Source organism: Strix aluco, chromosome 3 (assembly GCF_031877795.1).
Source record: "Strix aluco isolate bStrAlu1 chromosome 3, bStrAlu1.hap1, whole genome shotgun sequence".
Classification (NCBI taxonomy): Eukaryota; Metazoa; Chordata; class Aves; order Strigiformes; family Strigidae; genus Strix; species Strix aluco.
In genome coordinates, this window is record NC_133933.1 from 61,420,118 (window position 1) to 61,440,993 (window position 20,876).

A 20,876-nucleotide genomic window follows, 5' to 3' on the forward strand; every position below is an offset into this window, starting at 1 on the left:
GAAACTATTGTTATTATGGCAAGAAAACTATGCCATTGTGACAAGTGCTAAATTAATGTTCTGCCCATGCATGGCTAACACCAGTTACTATTCACTCAGCTATTTTCTCAGTTATGTGCATTATATGCAGTATATCATCACAGTATTTTGCAAGTATGTCTGGCATTGAAGACAATGTGATGATTAAAGCCTCTTTCCTTAGTGGTGGTTTTGTGCTGCCATGAAGATAAGATGCAGAAATCAGACTGGAACACTGTGAACTGGTTGGTGGGCTATTGGGTTGCCATTCAGAAGATCTGTGCTCAATTCCTAATTCTTGCCTGAAGTTTGTAGATGCTAGGCCCTGCAGGGCAACAATTATATTTTAGGCTGAACCTGTGTATATCACACAGTAGGGCCACGAGCCATTTAGCCACCTCTGTAACATGAAAGCCTTCCTTGTTCCAGCGCAAAGGCCACATGAAGTCAGTTGCACATATATAATCTAAAGGCAGAATTTGGTTTTCAGAAAGATCCTCTGGATAATAGATGTTCTGACATGTTTCTTTCACTGATCTACCCTTTGAAAGAGTATATCTCACTGGCACCACCCTTCACCCTATCTTACTCCTAGGAATTTTTATTACCATCAGATCAAGAGACAAAATATTTTTAGGTCATAGGTCCAAAAGCCAAGAAGGATATTTTTGATGCTTGAGTCCAGTGTCCAGTACAAGCAAGCTACAGGCAGGACTGCCATAACTTAAATAATGGTGATTTAGTGGGTGTAGATTAAGTAGAGGCTTAAAAAACCACAACTTCTTCACCTCAAAAACCTGTAAGAGATCAAGATTTAATTGTGATTTTAAAATGCCCCTGGTAGATGATGTGAAATGGCCGTTCACCTAAAATGTTGACAAACACAAGTTGAATTTACCAAATAGGTTCAGATAGGAAATATTTTTCAGGGTCGTTTGGAGAGGAAAGGCCCTCCTTTAAACAAGCAGGTTAGTGCACTCATTCAGGATTTGAAACACACCTCCTGTGGGACTGTGGTGGAGTAGATGTCTTTCAAGCTGTTCTCCTGAAGCTATTCCACTTTGGTGAAAATAATAGAATACTCATTATTCAAGACAGAAACAGGAGACTCTTAACTTAATGGAAAATCATTGTGTAATGAGTACTTTTAAGCATTTTATATAAGGTACAATATTTTATACATCATTGAGGGCAGAGCCTGAAAACAAGAACATACGATTAGTGCATTTTCCTGAAGTGAGGGGAAAGTGGTTTTGAAAACTCTGAGACAAAGATGGGCACCAACCTTAGATCTCTCACCAGCTGGGTAAATACCTTCACTCTTCCATACAAAGTGGTTGTGCCCTGTCTGTCTCCAAGCTCTTTGATTCCTTTACTTTTATTGTGTCTGGCTTAAAACATGATATATGAACAGAAACATATTTTTCCTAGTTTTAATTTGGATGCAGAAAAAGTGCATGCCAGTATCTTTTTCATTTTTGATTGTGGTTCAGTCTGACCAGACTGTCTTCAGTACTGTGGTTCAACAGTCAGTCACTGAAAAATCAATTGTTTGCACAGCTCTCTTAACAAGTGCACTCCTACATGCTGACTCCTACATCTCTGGTAAAAGTCAGAGATGGATGTGGTCCCCATATGCTGTATGATAATGCAACAGACAACTATACCAGTACTCATTAATTTCTTTTATGAAACCAAAGATAAAATTATTTTCTGACACCTTGTTTTTCTGACAGCTGGAATATTTAAGCCTGACAGCAGTGAAAACTAATCAGGGCTGTGTTTGTTTATGAACAGAGAAGCATGATGATTTTGCTGTACTGTACAAAGCAATAATAATGAAAAATAACTGCAATATATCATGATCCATTCATAAAGAATAATACAGCTATGTTAATTTCAAAATCACAAGTTTAGTCAGTAATGCTCTCTTTTATCTCCCTTTTAATGGCACAAAAATAGGCATGCATGAGTATGGAATGTTACACGAACAATATTACCCAAGGATAACTTTTTTTTTTTAAGCTGAGTAAAGGGTAGAAAAGCTGCTCTATCAAAGTTAGGAAAACAATTCAATTTTTATTACAAGAAGTGAATAATGTCCAGGATAATTATTCTGAGAAAAACTAGAGCTAGAGTCATGATTTTTGTGAAGAAGTGATGCCTTACACTAGATATTTTCACAGGCTCAGATAAATTTGCATTAGATCCTTCAGGCCCCTGGCTGTATTAGAGAGAAAGGGGATGCATCAGCCATGAAAGCCGTGTGTTGTGATCTCTGATCTCTGAGAATTTATCTCTGTGTAAGAATAACAAGACAGACTAAAGCACTTACTTAAGACTGTTGTAATAATACCTGTATATGCAAAGGATAGAAATGCAGAGCAAACTTCAGCCAAATTAGTGGCACTAATTGAATTCTAGAGCAGACTTGGTATTTCCATATGTCTGCACTGGTTGGCTGTGAGAAACTTTGGAGTGAAATGGTGGTCAAGAGCCTTTGGAGTAATTTACTTAAGTTGATCAGAATCTGGTCTTAACTCAATCACCAAAACATGCTAATTTTTGTTCCAAAGAAGAAACAGATGAAAAAGATGTGAAGGATTTTTTTTTTTTTAATTAGTGTCCGTCCTAGTTCTTTAATGAGATAAGATTTACAGATCTTTATTGAATTCAGTAAAGAAATGTAGGATGTAAAATTTTATACTGAAAACAAGTTAGAATTTTAGTGAGAAATAGCTACATCTTTCTCTAAGTAAAAAATTAATTCTTTTGAGCTTAAAACTAAATGATAGAGATTGTGTTTAGTAGACTGACACAGGAAAGAAGTCTGTTGGGGAGAAGCCAACAATTACCATAAGGCTATAATCAGCCTACTTGGCAGTGTCCACTGAACCCATAAACTCCTTTCAAAAAGTCCAGGTACCTGTGGTGCTAAGTTTCCTGAGTGCCAGAGTTACATTTGCCCTAGGTGAAAAGATGGTGCAAGAGACATGTACAATCCAAACTGTTTTTAAAACAAAAAAACAAACAAGCATAGACTCCAGCTTGGACTCTGCTGTTTTAGAGTGAAAAAAATACGTGTTTGCAAGGAGAATTTATAAACTTGAGGTCTGATTCTGCAAGCCTTACCTCATGTAAGAAAAAAACCCAAACAAATATTTTGTTTTGTTTCTTTAATACAATGCAAGTATTTGCAAGGTTAACATCCTGGAGATTTTGTATTACAGCTAAAAACCCTCCAATATTTCAAAGCTTCAGATGGGGGAAAGAATGTAGTCACAGACCTCCCCGGTCTTTGTTCATCTTACACTGTGGTCTCATCATTTTGACCTGTGACTATAAAAGCCGCAGTGATAACTGGCTGCTTTTTTTTTTTTTTTTTCTCATAGGTCACAAAAAAGAAAATAGAAATGAAACAAATGAAAAACAGATGCGTCATTTCTTCCAACAGCTAGAAAACATTCAATTTCTTCCTTTCCAATTTTCCTTGGTGGTATTTTTTCCCCTTGATTCAGTTTGCTATGTTGCAGTGTGGTGTACTTCAGATTTTTTCCCTTTTTTCCATCTCTTTGTTTGAAGAGCATACAGCTGAGAAACAGTCTGTAACAGACGGTTGGGCACTTGTGTGTGCCATGAATGTGCTTTCAACTGAAAAGCTTTAGTGTCTGCTCAGGATCCAGTAATAGTAAATGCAGGCAGACTTCTGGCTCCCATATGCACCTTTCTGCATACCATAAATCCTGTGGGCTAAGGGGCAGCTCAAGGTGGAAATTTTCTGGTCTGATTTTTGCTACCCAGGATGGGTGCAAAGCTGTTTCATGGGCCCTTCCACTTGAGTTTTATAGAGAATGCAGCTGACTAGAACTGAGTTTGTGTTCCACGCAGATGTGACAGTTAAAGATAATTTACTTCTGAATTGGATTTTCTACAAAATAGTGTTTGTGGAAAAGTTTAAGATTAAGAAAATTTCATAATTTGCATTTTAAAAATAATTATCATTACATTTTAAAATTAAATAACCAGTTGTCTTGGTATCATTCATTGTTAGTAACTGTTATTCTAACTAGTCTTTTTTAAGTAATTCCAGTTAATGTAATCAAATAATAGATTTAAATGAAATTTTGTGCTTAACTTTAAAAAGCTCTTTAGAAGAACTACATTCTGTCATAGCAGATGTTTTTACCGGTAAGCTTTCTGATTACAAGAAAGGAGATTTTCTAATAAGAAAACAGTACATCAGCAAATCCAACAGCTGTAACTCTTAACTTCATGATACCTGGAGTTTATTAGAACCTCATCTCTCAGCATCCCGCAAACAGTTAGCAGCCCCACCTTTTACTCAGGATCACATTTATACTAAGAACTGTGGAGAGAAGCTTGAAGAGCAATGCCTTACATCATCAAAATCCTAAAGCACAGCAAAACCTGCATTTGTTTTCTGGGTTATTATGAAGTAACCTTGCTTCTCTAAACCAGTCTTGAGATTTCTAGAAGACTGACATTGGTGGTATGGCAGTGGAGTGTGTGGACATAGGAATAAAGAGATGTGGTCAAAACCCTCTGTGCCTACACACAGGTATCTTGGCCTGTTCACTGCTGTATTTCTGACACCTGTGCTGTAGCAGCAATCCAGAGGTGACTGAAGGAATTGCTGACAATTCTCTTGTCCTTGTTCTGTAGCACTACTCTTGCAGTACTATTTAGACTTCTCTGTGTGAAAGAATAGCTTTTAGCCCTGTGTGATATTTGAGAGTTTAAAAGGAAATACACTTAAAAAAAATATGGATTAACAGGGTCCTACCCTTCTTCCTCGTGAAAACCTGAACTAAGGTCTGTGAATTCTTTTGTTCAAAGGCTTATGATAAGCCCAGCTAATCATTGGTCAGAGCTGTGAACCTCCCCATGAAAAATAAGACTTCTCATTTCATCTGAGGTTGTATGTTTCTGCCATACTTTGAAGCTGAGGGAGAGCAGGCTGAATTTCTTACTGCTTTTCAGTTGCAATGCTTTCTTAATACTGTACTGGCGTCAGCGTAATTGGACAAAGTCATTACAGAGTCAACTATAAACTGTAAAAGAAAAAGGAGATTGGTGGAAATTAAGGTTTAAGATATCTGGAGCATCTCAGGCTATTAAGGTCGAGTCCGTTAAGACGTTTAGCTCTGTCCTGATAGTCTTACTTATGTTGTGCTACTTCTCAGCTTGAGTAAAAGCAGAATTGAACCCAAGTGATCTAGTGCTTAAGACTATAATCATCTCTTTGTTAATGGGAAGTCTTGGCCAAGATTTTGGAGTTTATGTAAGATCATTATATAAGGTTATTAAATTGCATCCCACATGCCACTGTGAAGGTAGATCATCCTTACTGAAATAAGAATGCTAAACCAAAGTCATAGAGGGATGTGCTCAGTAAAGCAAGTACCTAAAAAGGTTTTAGCAACTCTGCAGTGTTCCACTCTATTCCATTTCCTGTGTATTTAACAATTTAAAATGGAAGAGATCTAAAATCTGGTAACCTCTTCTGTTTATAAGGGACAGTCGGACTAACAGTCTCTTTTTAAAGCCATAAGTTATATTCTGCTGCTGTATTTTCCATAAGAGTTGAATTCAGTATACATCTGGCAGACAAGCTTTCAAATTTGTTCAAACTCTCTTCCTTTTGGACCCCATGAAGAATTCAAAACCAAAGCCTTGTAGAGTCAAAAATCCACATGTCAGTACAGCTTCCATCATAGATTGCTGTTTGCAGTGTGATCTTTGATGTAATTTTTATATTGATTCTTTCTTCTTTTAGAAAATGTTCAGAAGTGGATTGGTAGTGGAAAAACTAACCTGTTGGAAACCCCCTGAGGAAAAGGACATTCTCCTAAGATGCCCACAAATATATCCAGAAAGGGTCACAAACATTTAAGATCTGAGTTTAGTCTTTACCAAGTTGAACACAGAATCACAGAATGGTTGAGGTTGGATGGGACAGAGCTCTGGAGGTCATTTTGTCCACCCACCCTGCTCAAGCAGAGCCACCTAGAGCAGGCTGCCTAGGATCATGTCCAGATGGGTTTTGAATACCTCCAAGGATGGAAACTCCACAGCGTCTCTGAGCAACTTCCTTTTCCTGACGTTCAGAGGGAGCCTCCCATGTTTCAGTTTGTGCCCACTGCCTCTGGTCCTGTCACTGGGCACCACTGAAAACAGCCTGGCTCCATCTTCTTTGCACCCTCCCTTCAGGTATTTATATACATTGATAAGATCCTCCTGAGCCTTCTCTTCTCCAAGTGGAACAGTCTCACCTCTCTCAGCCTTTCCTCATAGGAGAGATGCTCCAGTGCCGTGATCATTTTAGTGGCCCTTTGCTGGACTCTCTCCAGTATGTCCAGGTATCCTGCAATGAAGAGCCCAGAACTGGACACAGTACTCCAGGTGTGGCCACTAGTGCCACAACCAACACATTTACTACAATCATATTTAATGAAAGACTGTGATTGAAGAATATTTTTTGGGGCTACTTAAAAAAAATGTAATGATATTTACACTTCAGAATAACTTCAAATGAAGGAGGGAAATGCTCTCAAGGTCAATGCAGGCTAAAATGTATGTGAAAGAAGACTGGTCCTTTTAATGGACAGCCTTGCTGAACTTGCTTTCCTCCTCTGTTCTTGTGTGACTGATTTAAACTACCTAGCTACAGATATTGCAGCTCAGCAGGCATCCAAAGGCAGATGGAAACTACCAGTGTGCACTGTACTTGAACTTCCGAAATAAAGGACAGTATCTCCCTCAAACTTAGACCAGCACTGAGCAAAATTTGTAACTGTGCAAGAGAGGAAAGAACTACTGATTTAAAACAATCTGACATTCCTAAACTCTCCTTTTCCTCACATATTTTGTTCTGAAAATCTGTTAGAAAATATGCTTTCTGCTGGATTCTACTTTAAAGAGATTATATTACTTGTGCATAATAATAGCCACACCAGAAGCTGTTACAACTTTTGGAAACTTTTAGTCCTTTCTAGGGTAATTTTCTGAGATTTTTGTTCTCAGATGTGGAATGTAATTTCTGTATAGGTAAGAAATCCATGGCTTGCCAAAGTTTGCTTGCCAATGATCCCTAATGGAGTGACTCTAGCTTTGTCTCATTACTGTAGACCTGGTTTCTGCTTTAGGCAAGATTCAATTTAAGGGTGTATTTCTCTTGTCTGGTCACCCAACAGATCACTAGTCTCGCTGTCAGCTTTGTTCCTTCCTTAGAATAGTATTACCATTCATATTCCATCTTGTACAATGGATACATCTAATTACTAGACAATCCGCAGTGTACTTACTCCTGGCTACAGCTATTTTGCAAGCAATTCCTTCATATATTTGAGACAATTAAAAGTGGCAGTTGTCTAGTGTTCAAAGAAATAGGAATTGTATTCTTTGAAAGGGTAACTGGATGAATGAAAGCCCTCCAATCCACTAGCAAGCAAGCCTAATAGTCTCAATTAATTCTGATAAATGGACCTAGTCTCAGTTTCTGTAGTGGCTTTTTTTATTATTCCTGGTTTGCAGAGATAAAAATAGCAACAGTAAAGAATTGAGCCTGATTAGGGTGACTCCTTTGATTCTATAAATTTAGTTGCAGTTTCCAAATGGGAAGAGATGCCTGGGAACATTCATACTAAATTCACATTTTTTCTTTTCAGAAGGTGTTGTAAAGTTCTTCAATTAAAGAGGGCTTCATGTATTTGTAAATTATAATTCCTAACATGATGTTTATGAACACTGTATTTTATTAAATTAGTCTGGACCAAACTAGTTTACGCGTATCCACATTACAATCAAATAAGATGAGGGATCTTCCACTTATCTGTCCAACCGACAAACAGGACTGAGAACCGCCATGCCAGTCTTTGTGTATTACAGGCATCTATTTGATGGATGTTAACTGCTGTTTTCCAGATTTTCTGTTAGACGAGGCCCTGAACTTGGAAGTACTTTCAACATGGGTGTCAACAGGAACTGAAGATATCCATTGCTCCATAATGGGTGCTCAGCATCTGCCAGCATCAAGCCCTCAATCAGCCACCTCAGAAGAGCCACAGTTGCCATCGAGACAAATATATGTGCTATGGAATTATTAAGGGTGACTAGACAAGATTTGCATCTCCTTTGCCTTTCTGCCTCACATAATGAATGTCTGACCCACTTTCCTAGTGAGAGGATCTCCATCTTATAAGTGTTATCTACTAGGGGTTCAGGCTTATTTCCATGATACATTCTCTCATTTTTTCTCTTAAAAGCGCTAGACATTTATTCCTGTTTTAACTGACATTTTAAACCGATTTGGAATGATACATGGTTAAAAAATAAACCTTTGTAAGATGGAAATTTTGCTGCTAACAGATTTAAGTAGCCTAATTTTTTCCCTTTTGGCTTGGAACTACAGACTGCATTTATTCTTGCGGATAAAATAGTCTGGTAGTGTTCTCTGGCCCTAAGGCTGAGTCCAAAAAGTCCATATCCAAAACAGGGTTTCTGCACCTGCAACAGGTCATTGTCTGAGACTGTGCACTTTGGCACTGGCCAAAATTCTGCCAGGGAATTAACACTTGCTAACAATTTAACTGTATGGCTGATTGCTTGAGCCCATATTAGACCCTGGTCCTGCTTAGTTTACTAGTATAAACAAAGCCAGTGTGTTTAATTGGGATAAGATTTTTTCTGTTGTTTTTGCATGTTAAATATTTAAGTTTTTATTATACTCCACAATGAATAAAGTTGTGAGGATTTGAAAGGCTGCCTTGGAGCCTTTGAAATTATACCATCTATCAACATGCCTTACTTCAGCTTATATTTTGATCTCAGACCCATTTTGACCTTTCACACACTTCTCCATTTCTGTGGTTTTCCACAGACTCCTGAGTTAATACATCTTTGTGTAAATACATAATTGTCAAATTTGCAATAAGGAAACAAAGAAACAGCCCAAACCCTGTCAGGGGAGTTTTCAAAGGCTCCAAACTCCTAAACAGCTGAAAATCACAGCATAAACTGGACTCAGGCATCCTCAGTTTTTTGTTTTTCCTTTTTTCCACAGCAACAGTCAAGCTGTGTGCTGGTGGCAGAAAATCTGTCATGACATTACGAATCTTCCTTCAGCCACTGTTCTGCAGACACCAAGCTGAATGCATTTTGGCACTGGCAGGTGGGAAACGGGCATGAGTGTCAAGGGAGAGCCAAGATACTGATGCTCTGAAGCAATCCATCTTTTAAACAGCCTCTGAGGAGACATCAAGCTGCTTCACCCCAGTGGAGGTGATTCTGCCATTGCTTTCTCTCCCTCTAGTCTCCTCAAGAGCAGCTGTCCCTGAATACACTCTGTGTGCTGTGCCAGGACAGAATCAAGATCATTTTCTAAAGTTAACTAGATTTAGTCTGCTATCTCCTTCTAAGGAGCTACTGTCAGCATCTGATGTGTGGCTGAATTAGAATGAGCTTTGTGTAATCCCAAATCCCCTCTGAGCATGTATTTATTCTTCAATTTAGGAGGATTGCAGTTCTCTTTTTTTTTTTTTTTGCATTCCAATTTTCTTTACAGAATTGTTTGCTTGAAATATAGGACTATTTTCTGCAGTTAGACTGATGCAGGTTTCTTATCTTAATATTATCCATATAGGAATCTATGCATTTTGTTTGTGAAGCTTCAGAAACATTTATTAAAAATTTACTAATATATTATGTTTATGTTCTACCCATTCTCTAAACTGCTTGTGTTATCACAGATGGGTAAAAATGTCAGTAAATACAAGAGCCTCCATCTGTTCTTCGAAATGAAATGACCTTTCAAAGTTTAAAATATTAAGGATAAAATCCTGATACTAGGAAAGCTTGGCCCAGAGAGTCCAGGGTTGGTTTTGATGTCAGTGAGGTTTCTGCCACTGGCTTGTGATAAAAGTTAACAGACCAGCTGCATAAGAAGCTACTGCTCAACTCTTCACATTAGATTTCTGTTTTATTATGGAGAGGAACAAGTTTAACTCATATCTTTGAAAACAGAAAAATTTATCAGTTTACATGGAGTCAGACTCAGTTTATAGTGTTAAAGGTTTCTTCAAACCAGAGTTCTTGGTTGAAAATTAATTTAAAATTATTTATATATGCTGAATGTCTGTGTAGTGTCTTATGTATCGTTGTGCTTCCACCATGATTTCATGGTAAGCCAGCAGTGCCTTAGTGACTACCCCTTTGCAGACACTTGCTGAAATAAATGCAGTGTGTAGTTTATGGTTTTTTCCTAGAGAACTGCATGATTTTGATTTACTTTGCATGTCCCACAAAGCAATGACCTGCACCAAAGCTGCTTCTGCATGGCAGATGCAGATGTGGAAACCCACTGCTGCTGTGGGAGCTGGTGGCTCATGGTTCCCACCCCTGCTCCTTGTGCTTCACAGGGCTTTGGAGGTAGGTGGCAGGGGGCTGAGAAGAAGAAAGGAGGAAGATAATAGGTGGTGGCTGAGCTTGGAAGTAGGGATTTGTGAGCTGCTTTTTGATGAGGAGAGATGAGATGTATTTGATTAATTTAGAACAGGGCTCCACAGTGACCAAGGCAGGCTCTCATAAGATTTAACAAGTTAGCTTTAAGCTTCCTTTAATTGTTTTTACATTAAATTTTGCTTTTGAAAATTTTATTTCTATCGTCGTTTTGGTTTGCTGGTAACATTTTTATTTCCTGAAATCACATCTTACTCTTTAGAAGTAGAGGCAGGAAAAATTATGAAGTAGTTCGCTGCATTTAATATACCTGAGATGCCGTCTAGCATACCTTTGTACCTTGTGACATCATTTATGTAGAAGAAATGCGCTCCCCTCTTTTGAACCGTAGTGCTTCACATTTGCTTCAAAGAGAGGTGCAGGAAGTGGTCAAAGTTGCCTTTACTCACCACCTCTAGAGCTCTGGGATAAGCTGTGTATTGAATCACATCTGAGGTGTGTTTGTATTCTGGCTCAAGGAGAGAGCAGACTTACAGGAATTATTAGGCTAACACTGACAATCTGGCCCAGTGTCACGAAGGGTGCAAGCCCAGAGGTTGGCAAGTCAGGCTGTGATGCCCTGGGAGAGTTGCATAAACAAGCATGCACAGAGCCACCTGTCCCCAGCCTGCCCTGAGGACCTAAACATCCATAAAACTCCAGCAAAATCACTTGCCCTGTCTGAATTATAAAGCAGAGTGAATCTCTTAAATATCATACCCATTAGGAAGACATGCTTCTCCCCTCTGATTTTTTTAACTTTAGAGATCATCCCTTTCTTTTGCTTTAAAGGGAAAAGAAATGCTTTATTTGGGTATTATTTAATAAGTACTGTTAACATAACTTACAAACGTATGGAAAAAATACTTGACAAGCTATTTATTTTTAGAGTGTCTTCTGCTTGTTTTTCCAAATGCTGAGCATTTAGATTTCTTATTTTAAGTAGCTCAGGGAACCTTGAAAAGCCCATATCTGAGAACTAAGTATGTAAATCCTTGCCTCACACTCACCCCATGATGCATTTCAGTGGCAACAGGAATGTGCGCCAGGCAGCTTTCTCTCATGGCCTCATCACTGAGGATATGTGGACTTAAAGACAAGGTGTTTTAAGGCTGATTTTATAGAATTCACATTCAGGAGCTTGTGTGACAGGTCATATAATGGATTTTACCCAGCTTTAAATTCTACTTGTCAGAAGAACTGGTGATCCTTTCCTAAGAAAGTGCTGCCCATTGCATTGTGGTGATACAGATGATACTGTCCCATAGATGCATAAAGCATGAGTTCCCATGCTAGCTAAGCCTACTATCCCTCAGAATAAATTATTCTCCAGGAAAGAGAGGGAATGTTTTCATCTTTGACCTCTGCAACAGCAAATGATAAAAACGTAAGGAAGTTCTGTCATATCTTAAAATATAAAAAGGCTCAGAATGGAACATCTTTTCCCATTAAATATTTTTTAAAATATCACCTTCTATTTCAGTAAAATAGAGTACAGTAGCCTGCACTTCTGTATTCCACACTAGACTACAATAATTCCTGATGCACTTTTCCATATTTGCTCTTCTCATGTGTGAAGTTTCGAAAAGGTAAAATGCAGAGAGTTGAGTACATCTGTTTCAGATGTGTTGTCCTATGTGTTCAGGGAGGAAAATACGAATTAAAAAATAGGTTTATGAAAAAAAAAAATAAAATTGAAAGCCAAAAATATTTTTCACAATGAGTGCTTGTGTTTCAAAGATAAAAATTTTCTTTTCTTGCTGAAAGCTTTAACAAAATCCTGGAACCTGAGTGACTCTTTTTGTACCAGCCCACCTCTAGTTTACTCCTAGTATAAAAGTTCTGCTGCAGACAGGCATGGGAAGAAGAATACGGATTTTGTTTTCCACATATTTCAGAACATGTGGCTATAATTTATTGCATTAAATTGTTTTTTGTTTGCATGCTTTCTTTGCTTCCCTCTCCTCCAAACTTTCTACCATAGTTTAATATAAAGCAGCCATGACTATGACCCCCGGGGATTATCTTGTGTAGAGTCATGCAAAGCTTAGACACAATTTTTCAATGACAAATTAACACTGAATATGCCAGAAAAAAAATTATTCACCTCAAAGTACTAGAGAGGTGGAAAGTGCAAAAAAACTTTTTTTGGTTTGTTTTTTTCATTTAGACTACCATGCATACTATCTGTTAGGAGGAGGAAAATGTTGAACCCCACAGAGAAAAAATAGTAATATAATTTTAAATTGTCCTTAGAACTGTATCTGTCATCTCATATTCATGGCACAAGTGACAGAAATATCTTCTTGTAAGCCCAAGTCAACCGCTAAACCCATGCAAGGAAAATGTTCCCTTTAATAAAGAAAAATATTTATGTAACGAGGTCATCAGGAAGAAGTTTCAGGCGTAACTCACAGCAGTCATAGGCAAGTTATAAGAACTGGAGGAGAGAGGTTTCTTGCCAAGAGCAACTCTTGTTTACTGCCAAGCTGGCAAATACCCTATCTTCCCTGGCATCTCTTGGGTGTGGGAAACTAGTCATGGAAGGGTCACAAGAAATCAAATGGCAGGCATAGCTTTTGTACAGGGCACAGCTTGGAGCTGCTGGACATGTGAGTACCCTTCTCTCTTCCACAAGAGTCTTCAGTAGTTGGTTTTAATGGTTCCCTTTTAAGGTAAAGTCCTAAAGTTGTGTGATCAACTTCACTTATCCCCTGGAAACCTTTGCATGTCCCCCAGACTCCCATACTGCTAAGGTCTCTTGCAGGGCAGATGTTAGATGCCTTCTGAGCCTTCTGTGTGTGGTAAAAGGAGAAGGATTATCAGGCAACAGAGTGTGCCACAGCTTTAAAATTCACTGAGCACCTTATGAAAGGAAGAGAGGATAAGAAGATATGACTCCTGCTCTGGGTGGGAGACAAAAGAGGAAACACAATAAAATTGGCAGAATAGCCAACCTTCCTTTGCTAGCGTCTTGAGAGTTTTTTTGAAGAATGTGATTTATAAGTGTTTGCAAGAGAGTGACGGGCTTCATGTCTGCTCAGGAAGCTGGAGTAACAGACTGTTAAATAAGATTGGGGAGATGAAATAGCAGTCTTCTACCCTTACCTCACCAAGCTGAGCTCAAAACTGTAAAGCCATAGCACCAAACAATGTACAGCTCTCTGGAGAAAGTGTAATCGAAGAAATTATAGACTGTTGTGTTAGGAGCCTTACTGCAAATTTTGCAACTCTCAGGCTATGCAAGTCACTGAAGTTACACCTAGTAAGGAAGCCTTTTCTTCTGTTCTATGTGAATGGTGTTTTGTGGAAGCTTGAGACATAGGGTGAGACTCAGTGTAGCACCTTAGGCACATGACTGGTAATTATCTGTTAGATGCTTCAGTGAAGCAGTCTTTCTGAAGTAAGTGCCTAAGGTCTAGCCAGTGGACTCAGAAAAAGGTCCTATAGAAGATCTCCTCATCTGCCTCTGTGGTAAGTGGACAAGCTTTTCCTGTTGGGAACTTCAGAAACACTTTTTCTCCACTGAGGAGGACTCTTTCCTTCACTACTGATGCTCAGGCACCAGTTCATGGCTTAAGCTAGTTGGACAACATCCTGACCATACCTATTACAATAAAATGGCCAACTTAAGGAGCCTGTTTATCTCCGTCTTTTCCAATCTGAGCAAACCTTAGTAATCAGCTCTGCTTTGTTCTTATAAACAGTTTACTGTCCTGACAATTATCAGTGCCAATAGATGTACCGGGTCTGGCTGGGATGGAGTTTATTTTCTTCATAGCAGCCCATATGGTGTGTTTTGGATACGTGACCAAAACAGTGTTGATAACACATCAGTGTTTTTTTAGCTGTTGCTGAACAGTGACTGAACAGCATCAAGGACTTCTCTGTTTCTCACGCTGCCCTGCCAGTGAGCAGGATGAGGGTGCAGAAGAAGTTGGGAGGGAACAGAGCTGGGACAGCTGACCCCAACTGTCTAAAGGTATAGTCCACACCATATGACATCATGCTCAGCAATAAAAGCTGGGGAAGAAGGAGGAAGAAAGGAGGTTCAGAGTTGTAGTGTCTGTCTTCCCAAGTCACCATTACACGGGATGGAGCCTTGCTTTCCTGAAGATGGCTGAACACCTGCCTTGCTGATTGGAAGTGAATGAGTTCCTTATTTTGCTTTACTTGTGCACACAGCTTTGCTTTATCTATTACACTGTCTTTGTCTCAGCCCACGAGTTTTGTCACTTTCACCCTTCTGATTCTCTTCCCCATCCCGCTGGGCAGGAGTGAGCAAGTGGCTGCTTGGGGCTGAGCTGCCTACCAGGGTTATCACACAACAGTGGAGAAGGACTCCAAATCCTTGTTACCTTTAAGAAGGAATTATTAGATTTAAAAAAAAAAAAAAAAGTTTGTAATAAGATGTACTGAATAATTTTTCCATCTAACTTTTTGCTGTTAACAAGTCTCTATTAGGCAAGGTACTATTTCCCCAAACAAAGGTGTGAATATTTGCCTATGCTGTTATGCAAACAAAAGACTTAATGCCTATTCTGATTTTAACACAGGGTGGAACAGAAGAAAACAAACATCAGATGATTCACAAAAAATATTTTTAGAATTCTAATAATTTGTTTGGATATATGAACTATTCAACTATCTCTTCACACAGATAAAAGTGAAAGCTTCCTACTAAAAGCTGCATGTACACCACCCCCCCCCCCATTTCTATGAATGGTGAGGAATTTGAGGCACTAAGAGGTTAGTGATATAAGAGCTGCCCGCAGTCACACAGGCTGGTGGAAAAACAGAAGTCTCCTAATCTTCATATTGACAGTTAAAGCATTGTCATCACCATTAATGAATCTGGCAATGTTTCCAGACAGGTATCTCTTGAGAAAGTCACATTACTTAAATACAAAGACCTGTGGAACTAGAGAAAGCATGTAATTACGTCTAGAGAACCTGTTACAATTATTGATTAGGCTTTCCTATTACAGAGGACCACCCTAGAGAATTACCTGTCTAGAATCCCCTATATATTGAGTAAAGCTTTTTATGTGTTGGGTTTTTTTTTAATTATTTTTGTATTTTTTAGGGTAGACAACTGAGGCAAGAACAGTAATCCGTACTCTACCTGGATAGTTCAAATTTACCAAACAAATTTGGCACAGAACCAATTACTTAATTTTAACAGAGATTCTGAAACATTTCATATTGCCTTTTTCAAAGTCTTGACCCATCTCTCCTATAATGGAGTTTCCAGTATTGAATCACAGAAGATAGAGCTAGAAAAGACTTATTGCATCATCTGTTCTACCTTTTTGATTTTAGAAAATGCAAGTGATGTCACTATCCCCTTTGACCCATTCTTTGACTTATTCATGAAAACTAGCTTAAATTGACAGGATTTCTCCATGCTCAGTCTAATCTACTTTACCAAAAAAGCCCCCTCAGCCCCCAAAGAACAGGATATTAACAGCAAAAACAATTAGCAAAGAAGTTGAAGGGACACCCTACATTTTAAAGCAATAATTGCTCTATTTTAGATTTAATATGCATAAGCTGTTCAATTATGGTATTGCATTCTAAGGACTGGAGACACTCCAAGGGTCACAAAGCTCATGAAAGTTTCAAAATAGAGTATAGGTGTCAAGTAAGTTTTCTTGAGCTACAGGATACTTAAAAAATGAAATCAGTTGTCTTTAAGTTTTAGAAAGCAGACTGATACTTTTACGGCCATTCACGTTCCAGTACGCAAGGCAAAAGCCAACCCTAGCTGTGCATGCACAATGATGAACTTTACTTCCATTCAGTAAAAAGATATAGCAATGGCGGATAATTCTATGAAAACATCATCTCAGAGGTTGTTAAAAAGCAAGCAGAGTACTAGGAATTAATAATAAAAAATCAAGAGCAAACACAAAACATCATGCACCCGTGTCTCAACTACTGCAACAGATCTAGTCACACATCTCAGACAGGAGATAGTAGAATAGGAAAGGTACATAGAGAGACACAAAGTGTATGGATAGATAGAAAAGAGATAAGGATAAACCATGGTCTGGGTCAGTTGCTGTGTCACAGAGATTAAAATAGAGAAGACTATGGAAGAAAATACAGCTGAAGGGGGATATGAGAGATCTATAAAATCTTGATCATCCTGGGAACAATTATTCACTGTTCTTCACAATCATAAGAACAAGGATGCATCAAATGAAATTAAAACCTAGTAGGATAAAACAATTAAAAGGGAGTAATAGTTCACAGAGTACACAGGTCCGTTGTAGAATTTATTGCTATGGGAAACTCTGGATGCCAAAAGTTTAGATGAGTTCAGGAAGTTGCTTCAGAAATGGTTTGACAAATTAATGAAAGAAAATTCCATCAAGGGCTATAAAACACACAGAAATAACCTCTGGGCCAGGAAGTCCCTAAGTTGCAGAGTGCCAGAAATTGTGAGGAGTTTTGCTGTGGGTAGGTTGAGGAGGTGCACATCTATTTGTTTTTTCCTTTCCTTGTGGAAAGGACCAGTACAGGTCACTTCCTGAAGTAGGATACTGAGCTAAATGAACTTCTGGCTGTAACAGTACAGCTAATCTTACTTTGTGCCCTTGTCACAAAGCAGAGATAACAGTAGCAAGACATCTTCCCTTTTCTTCCCATTTAATACACTTCCACCTCTTTGCTCTATGGATTGAACACATTGCAAAGTAACTTTGAAAAAGCATGAGTTCTCGCTCATCCTTGCTCCAAATATCCTCTGCCTCCAGGTGAAATTGGAAGTAACAGGCAAGGCAGGTCCACCCTGGTACTGCATCCAAGATGTGGCATCTTGGATAAAGCTGTCCCATTTGATGCCTAGTACATTCATGCTAATATGTATTTTTAAATATATTGTGGGCAAATAGTCTCAGATTTTAGATTGGGGCCAGATGGCTGATTCAAGTGAAAATAACAGATACACTGAGGAATGGTCATTACAAAAAGACTGAACTGTGTATGTAACAGAATGCACAGGCTCTGAACAGTACTGCATGTCAATTACTTTTTATTTCAACACTGTGTTCACGAAAATAAGAAATAAAGACCTGATGTATCTCAAGACACTGAGAATTTAAACCTGTTTCTGAAACTTGCTTTAATTCTTTGACTTTTCAAGTGAAGGGACAAACAGCCACAAATTTTGAGCCTTTTTTCCACTAAAATTATGCCACACCAGTTAAAATTTAAAGCAGAATTTAAGGCTTGTGTTTTGATATTTACAGAATATGTACTATTCAACAACTAGGTAGTAAAACAGGTCACCACATATTCACATTTATGACCATCTCCCTTTTATCCTCCTGAATGCAGAGAACTGCTATATCAAAAGTACAAGCAGAAAAAAAAATGTTTTGAATGCAAATTATGAAATGTTCAGTTTCAAGCATCTCATTCACACATACTAGTTTTACAACTGAAATTTCCTCATTTATTTATGGTTTAAGTAGGGTAAATATAGCTTGAATTTACTATTCTCTCCTCTTCCCCCTCACAAGATGTCCAACCAAATAAGGGAATTGTTTAATCAAATTTTTAAGTGAAATGTTAAATTGTGCCTCCTGGCAGCAATCCTCTCCCAGAAGTTTGTATGTTCCCAGTGCTTGGCACTTTCCATTCTCATCATTTACCTGTGGTGGATATGAAACCAAATATACTACAGGACATACCATGAACAGCTGCAGCAACAGCACCAACAAAAGCAACATGTGTTGTTGGGCCTTTGGTTTCCAGGTGCTTGAGACACAGCTGATGTTCCTTCATTTTGTGACTGCTGCCTCTTTCTCATTTCAGCTACTTCAGTGCCCAAGTGGCTATAAGAACACAGACATAAGAGATGTACAGAATTACTACAGACCATCATAAAGTACATTCACATTTCTACAGCAATCTCTGATTGTACTGATTCTCACAGCTCGTGGCAACAAAAGCACGTGGCCATCAACTAGCTGGCCAAGTAATAGTTCTATTGTGTTAAAAGCAGTTTCCCGAAGACCACATTTTAGTGACATGCTTACGCTATTGTGCTGTTGAATCACGTCTATTCTTATTGCTTTGGCTGGAGTGAAAGGACTGTTTATTATCCTTTTGAACAGCAAGCCCACAGCTTGTGTATCACTTGGTAGAGATTGAGTTGTTCCTTACCATATGACTATCACAGCTCTTTCCATTGTACTAAAAATACAGCAGGATGGTTATTCACTTTGACCATGAGCTGGAAACATCCTTTTTGACTTCTCTGGTCAACGCTGGACCAATGAAATTGATATAAATGATATCACAGGCACTAACAGCTGTCTGTTAAGAGTTAAGATTATTCTCTGTAAATAAAATGAATAATAAATATGTATTTCCAAAATACTTTTCCAACTTTGGGACTATTTTCTGGTCACAGAAGATTTTCTCTTGCTCACTGCCAGTCTTTCCCAGGTTTTATTAGGTGAAGATATTTTTCTTTCCAGTGACTTGGAATATGCAGCTGGAAGTAATATTTCATGCGTTACTTAGTTTTCAAAAGAAGTTAAAACATTTATTGCCAAGTTATGTTATTTAGTAAGGTTTAGATGTCAGGATCCTTCTAATGGTTGACATCGTCTTTGTACAACACCTATAAGTTTCCCAGAGTAATGGCTATTGCAAGCATATATAAACTAAAACAAATTTAGTACTTTTGCCTTTGAAAAAGTACAAACAGATTATTGTGGGGAGGACCCCAGTTTAAAACAGATGCGGGCAGAAGATGGCCTGGTGTGAGCAGCCTGCACTGTGCTCTACACCACCACGGCATCCTGCTGCAGCCAGGAGGGATGGGGAAAAGGAGGCTCTGGTTGATCTGCCACCTGGATACACCATGCACAGACAATTGAGATGTGCTACTCTGTCTACATGCATTCAAGCAGCAGCTGTGAGAGTCTGCATTTATGTGTTTGCTAAAACTGCTGAAGTTCTTCTGTAATAGTGTCCTTATAGACAGTTTACATGCAACAACATGTAGCAAGGATACTAAGCTTCAGAACTTAAAATCATGCTGCAAAACTCAAGGTTGGTGGTTATTTCAGCTTCTTGCATAGCTAACTAACTTTTCCATGTACACTGTCATGGAGTAGAATCAACTCATTTATGAAGTGTTTGGTCAAATTAAACAATGAAGAACCATTTAACTACCTGTGGTGAGGGGACCTGCTTATGCTATTGATATTACTTCTTATGGTTTATACTTGCTGAACTCCTGAACATTGAAATGACATACTAAAAAAACCCACACCATTTCTTTATCAATTATAAATATGTGTTGCTAACAAGGTATACTTTGACATAATTGAAAAACTGCCCATATTTTTGCAATAGATAGCAAGGAAAGGTGTTGCAGCATAATATGTAGCTCAGCCAGTGAGTGACAGTACGAAGTCACTTTCTCCAAATTACAGTTCTGAACTTCTGCTGACTCTGCCTAATGCAGTTAAATTATTTCATAGATAGCTGTGTCATGCTGTGAATGGTACTTGCTTCAGCAAGTGCAGTGACTATGGTTAAAGAAATTAAAGACAGGTATTTTCACAGGGAACGCTTGTTTCTTGTAAGATAGAGATCCTAGAAACATCTGTATAAAACCACAAAATGTATTTGTTTCAGAAAACAGTGAAATTACCCATATTTAGATATTGGTAGGGCTGTAATCTTGGAATGAAAACATCCCATGCATTCCACTGTGTACCTGAAGTCATGCATTTCTTACACAATTTTAGCTATATATATAAAATGTACTACGGCTAGAATCCGTTGCACTATAAATACAAGGAGGCAGGATGAAGGTTATCCATTCCGACATGATGATGACAGTTGGTGGCTTTGCTGTAGTTCCACAATAACTTTAACACAGCACAAGCTGCCGCTGCCACTGAAATAAATGTCTCTCTCCCTTTTCTCCTGCACAACTCACAGTCACTCATTCCCTCACCTGAACTGTCCCCTTCTCTGTGCTAGCAGCAGTGATTTGCAGGTGCTTGGTGAACTGGATAAAAGAGTAGGATTGATTTAAAATTAATCCAGAGGGGAAAGAAAAAAAGTAAAATTAGTTTTAACTTGGTTCAAGTCCCAGTCTTGTCACCTTGGGAAGATGTGAGCACTCAGGTCACGGCAAGGGAGGAAACAGAACATCAGGCAGGCAAGGGTAGCGTGGGGAAACCTCCTTCCATCCCTTCTCACACTGGCAGGAAGTGATGGTAAAATGGATAGGAGTTGTGCAGCTGCAGAAGGGTAAAGTCTGCAAATGTAATTCCCAATGCACAGCACATGGCATCTCTGAGAGGCAG

At 38.6% G+C, this 20,876-nt stretch overlaps 1 protein-coding gene across 4 annotated transcripts in view; it reads right to left on the reverse strand.

Annotated features, from left to right (window-relative positions):
• The window catches only part of RGS17 (regulator of G protein signaling 17), a 78,248-nt gene that overhangs the window by 15,577 nt on the left and 41,795 nt on the right, over positions 1-20,876 (reverse strand). For all 4 annotated transcript variants that reach the window (XM_074818798.1, XM_074818795.1, XM_074818799.1 and 1 more), the window contains exon 2: positions 18,234-18,377. In XM_074818798.1, coding sequence (XP_074674899.1) covers positions 18,234-18,352 — 119 coding nt within the window. In that variant the 5' untranslated portion in view covers positions 18,353-18,377. The remainder of the gene's footprint in view (positions 1-18,233; positions 18,378-20,876) is intronic.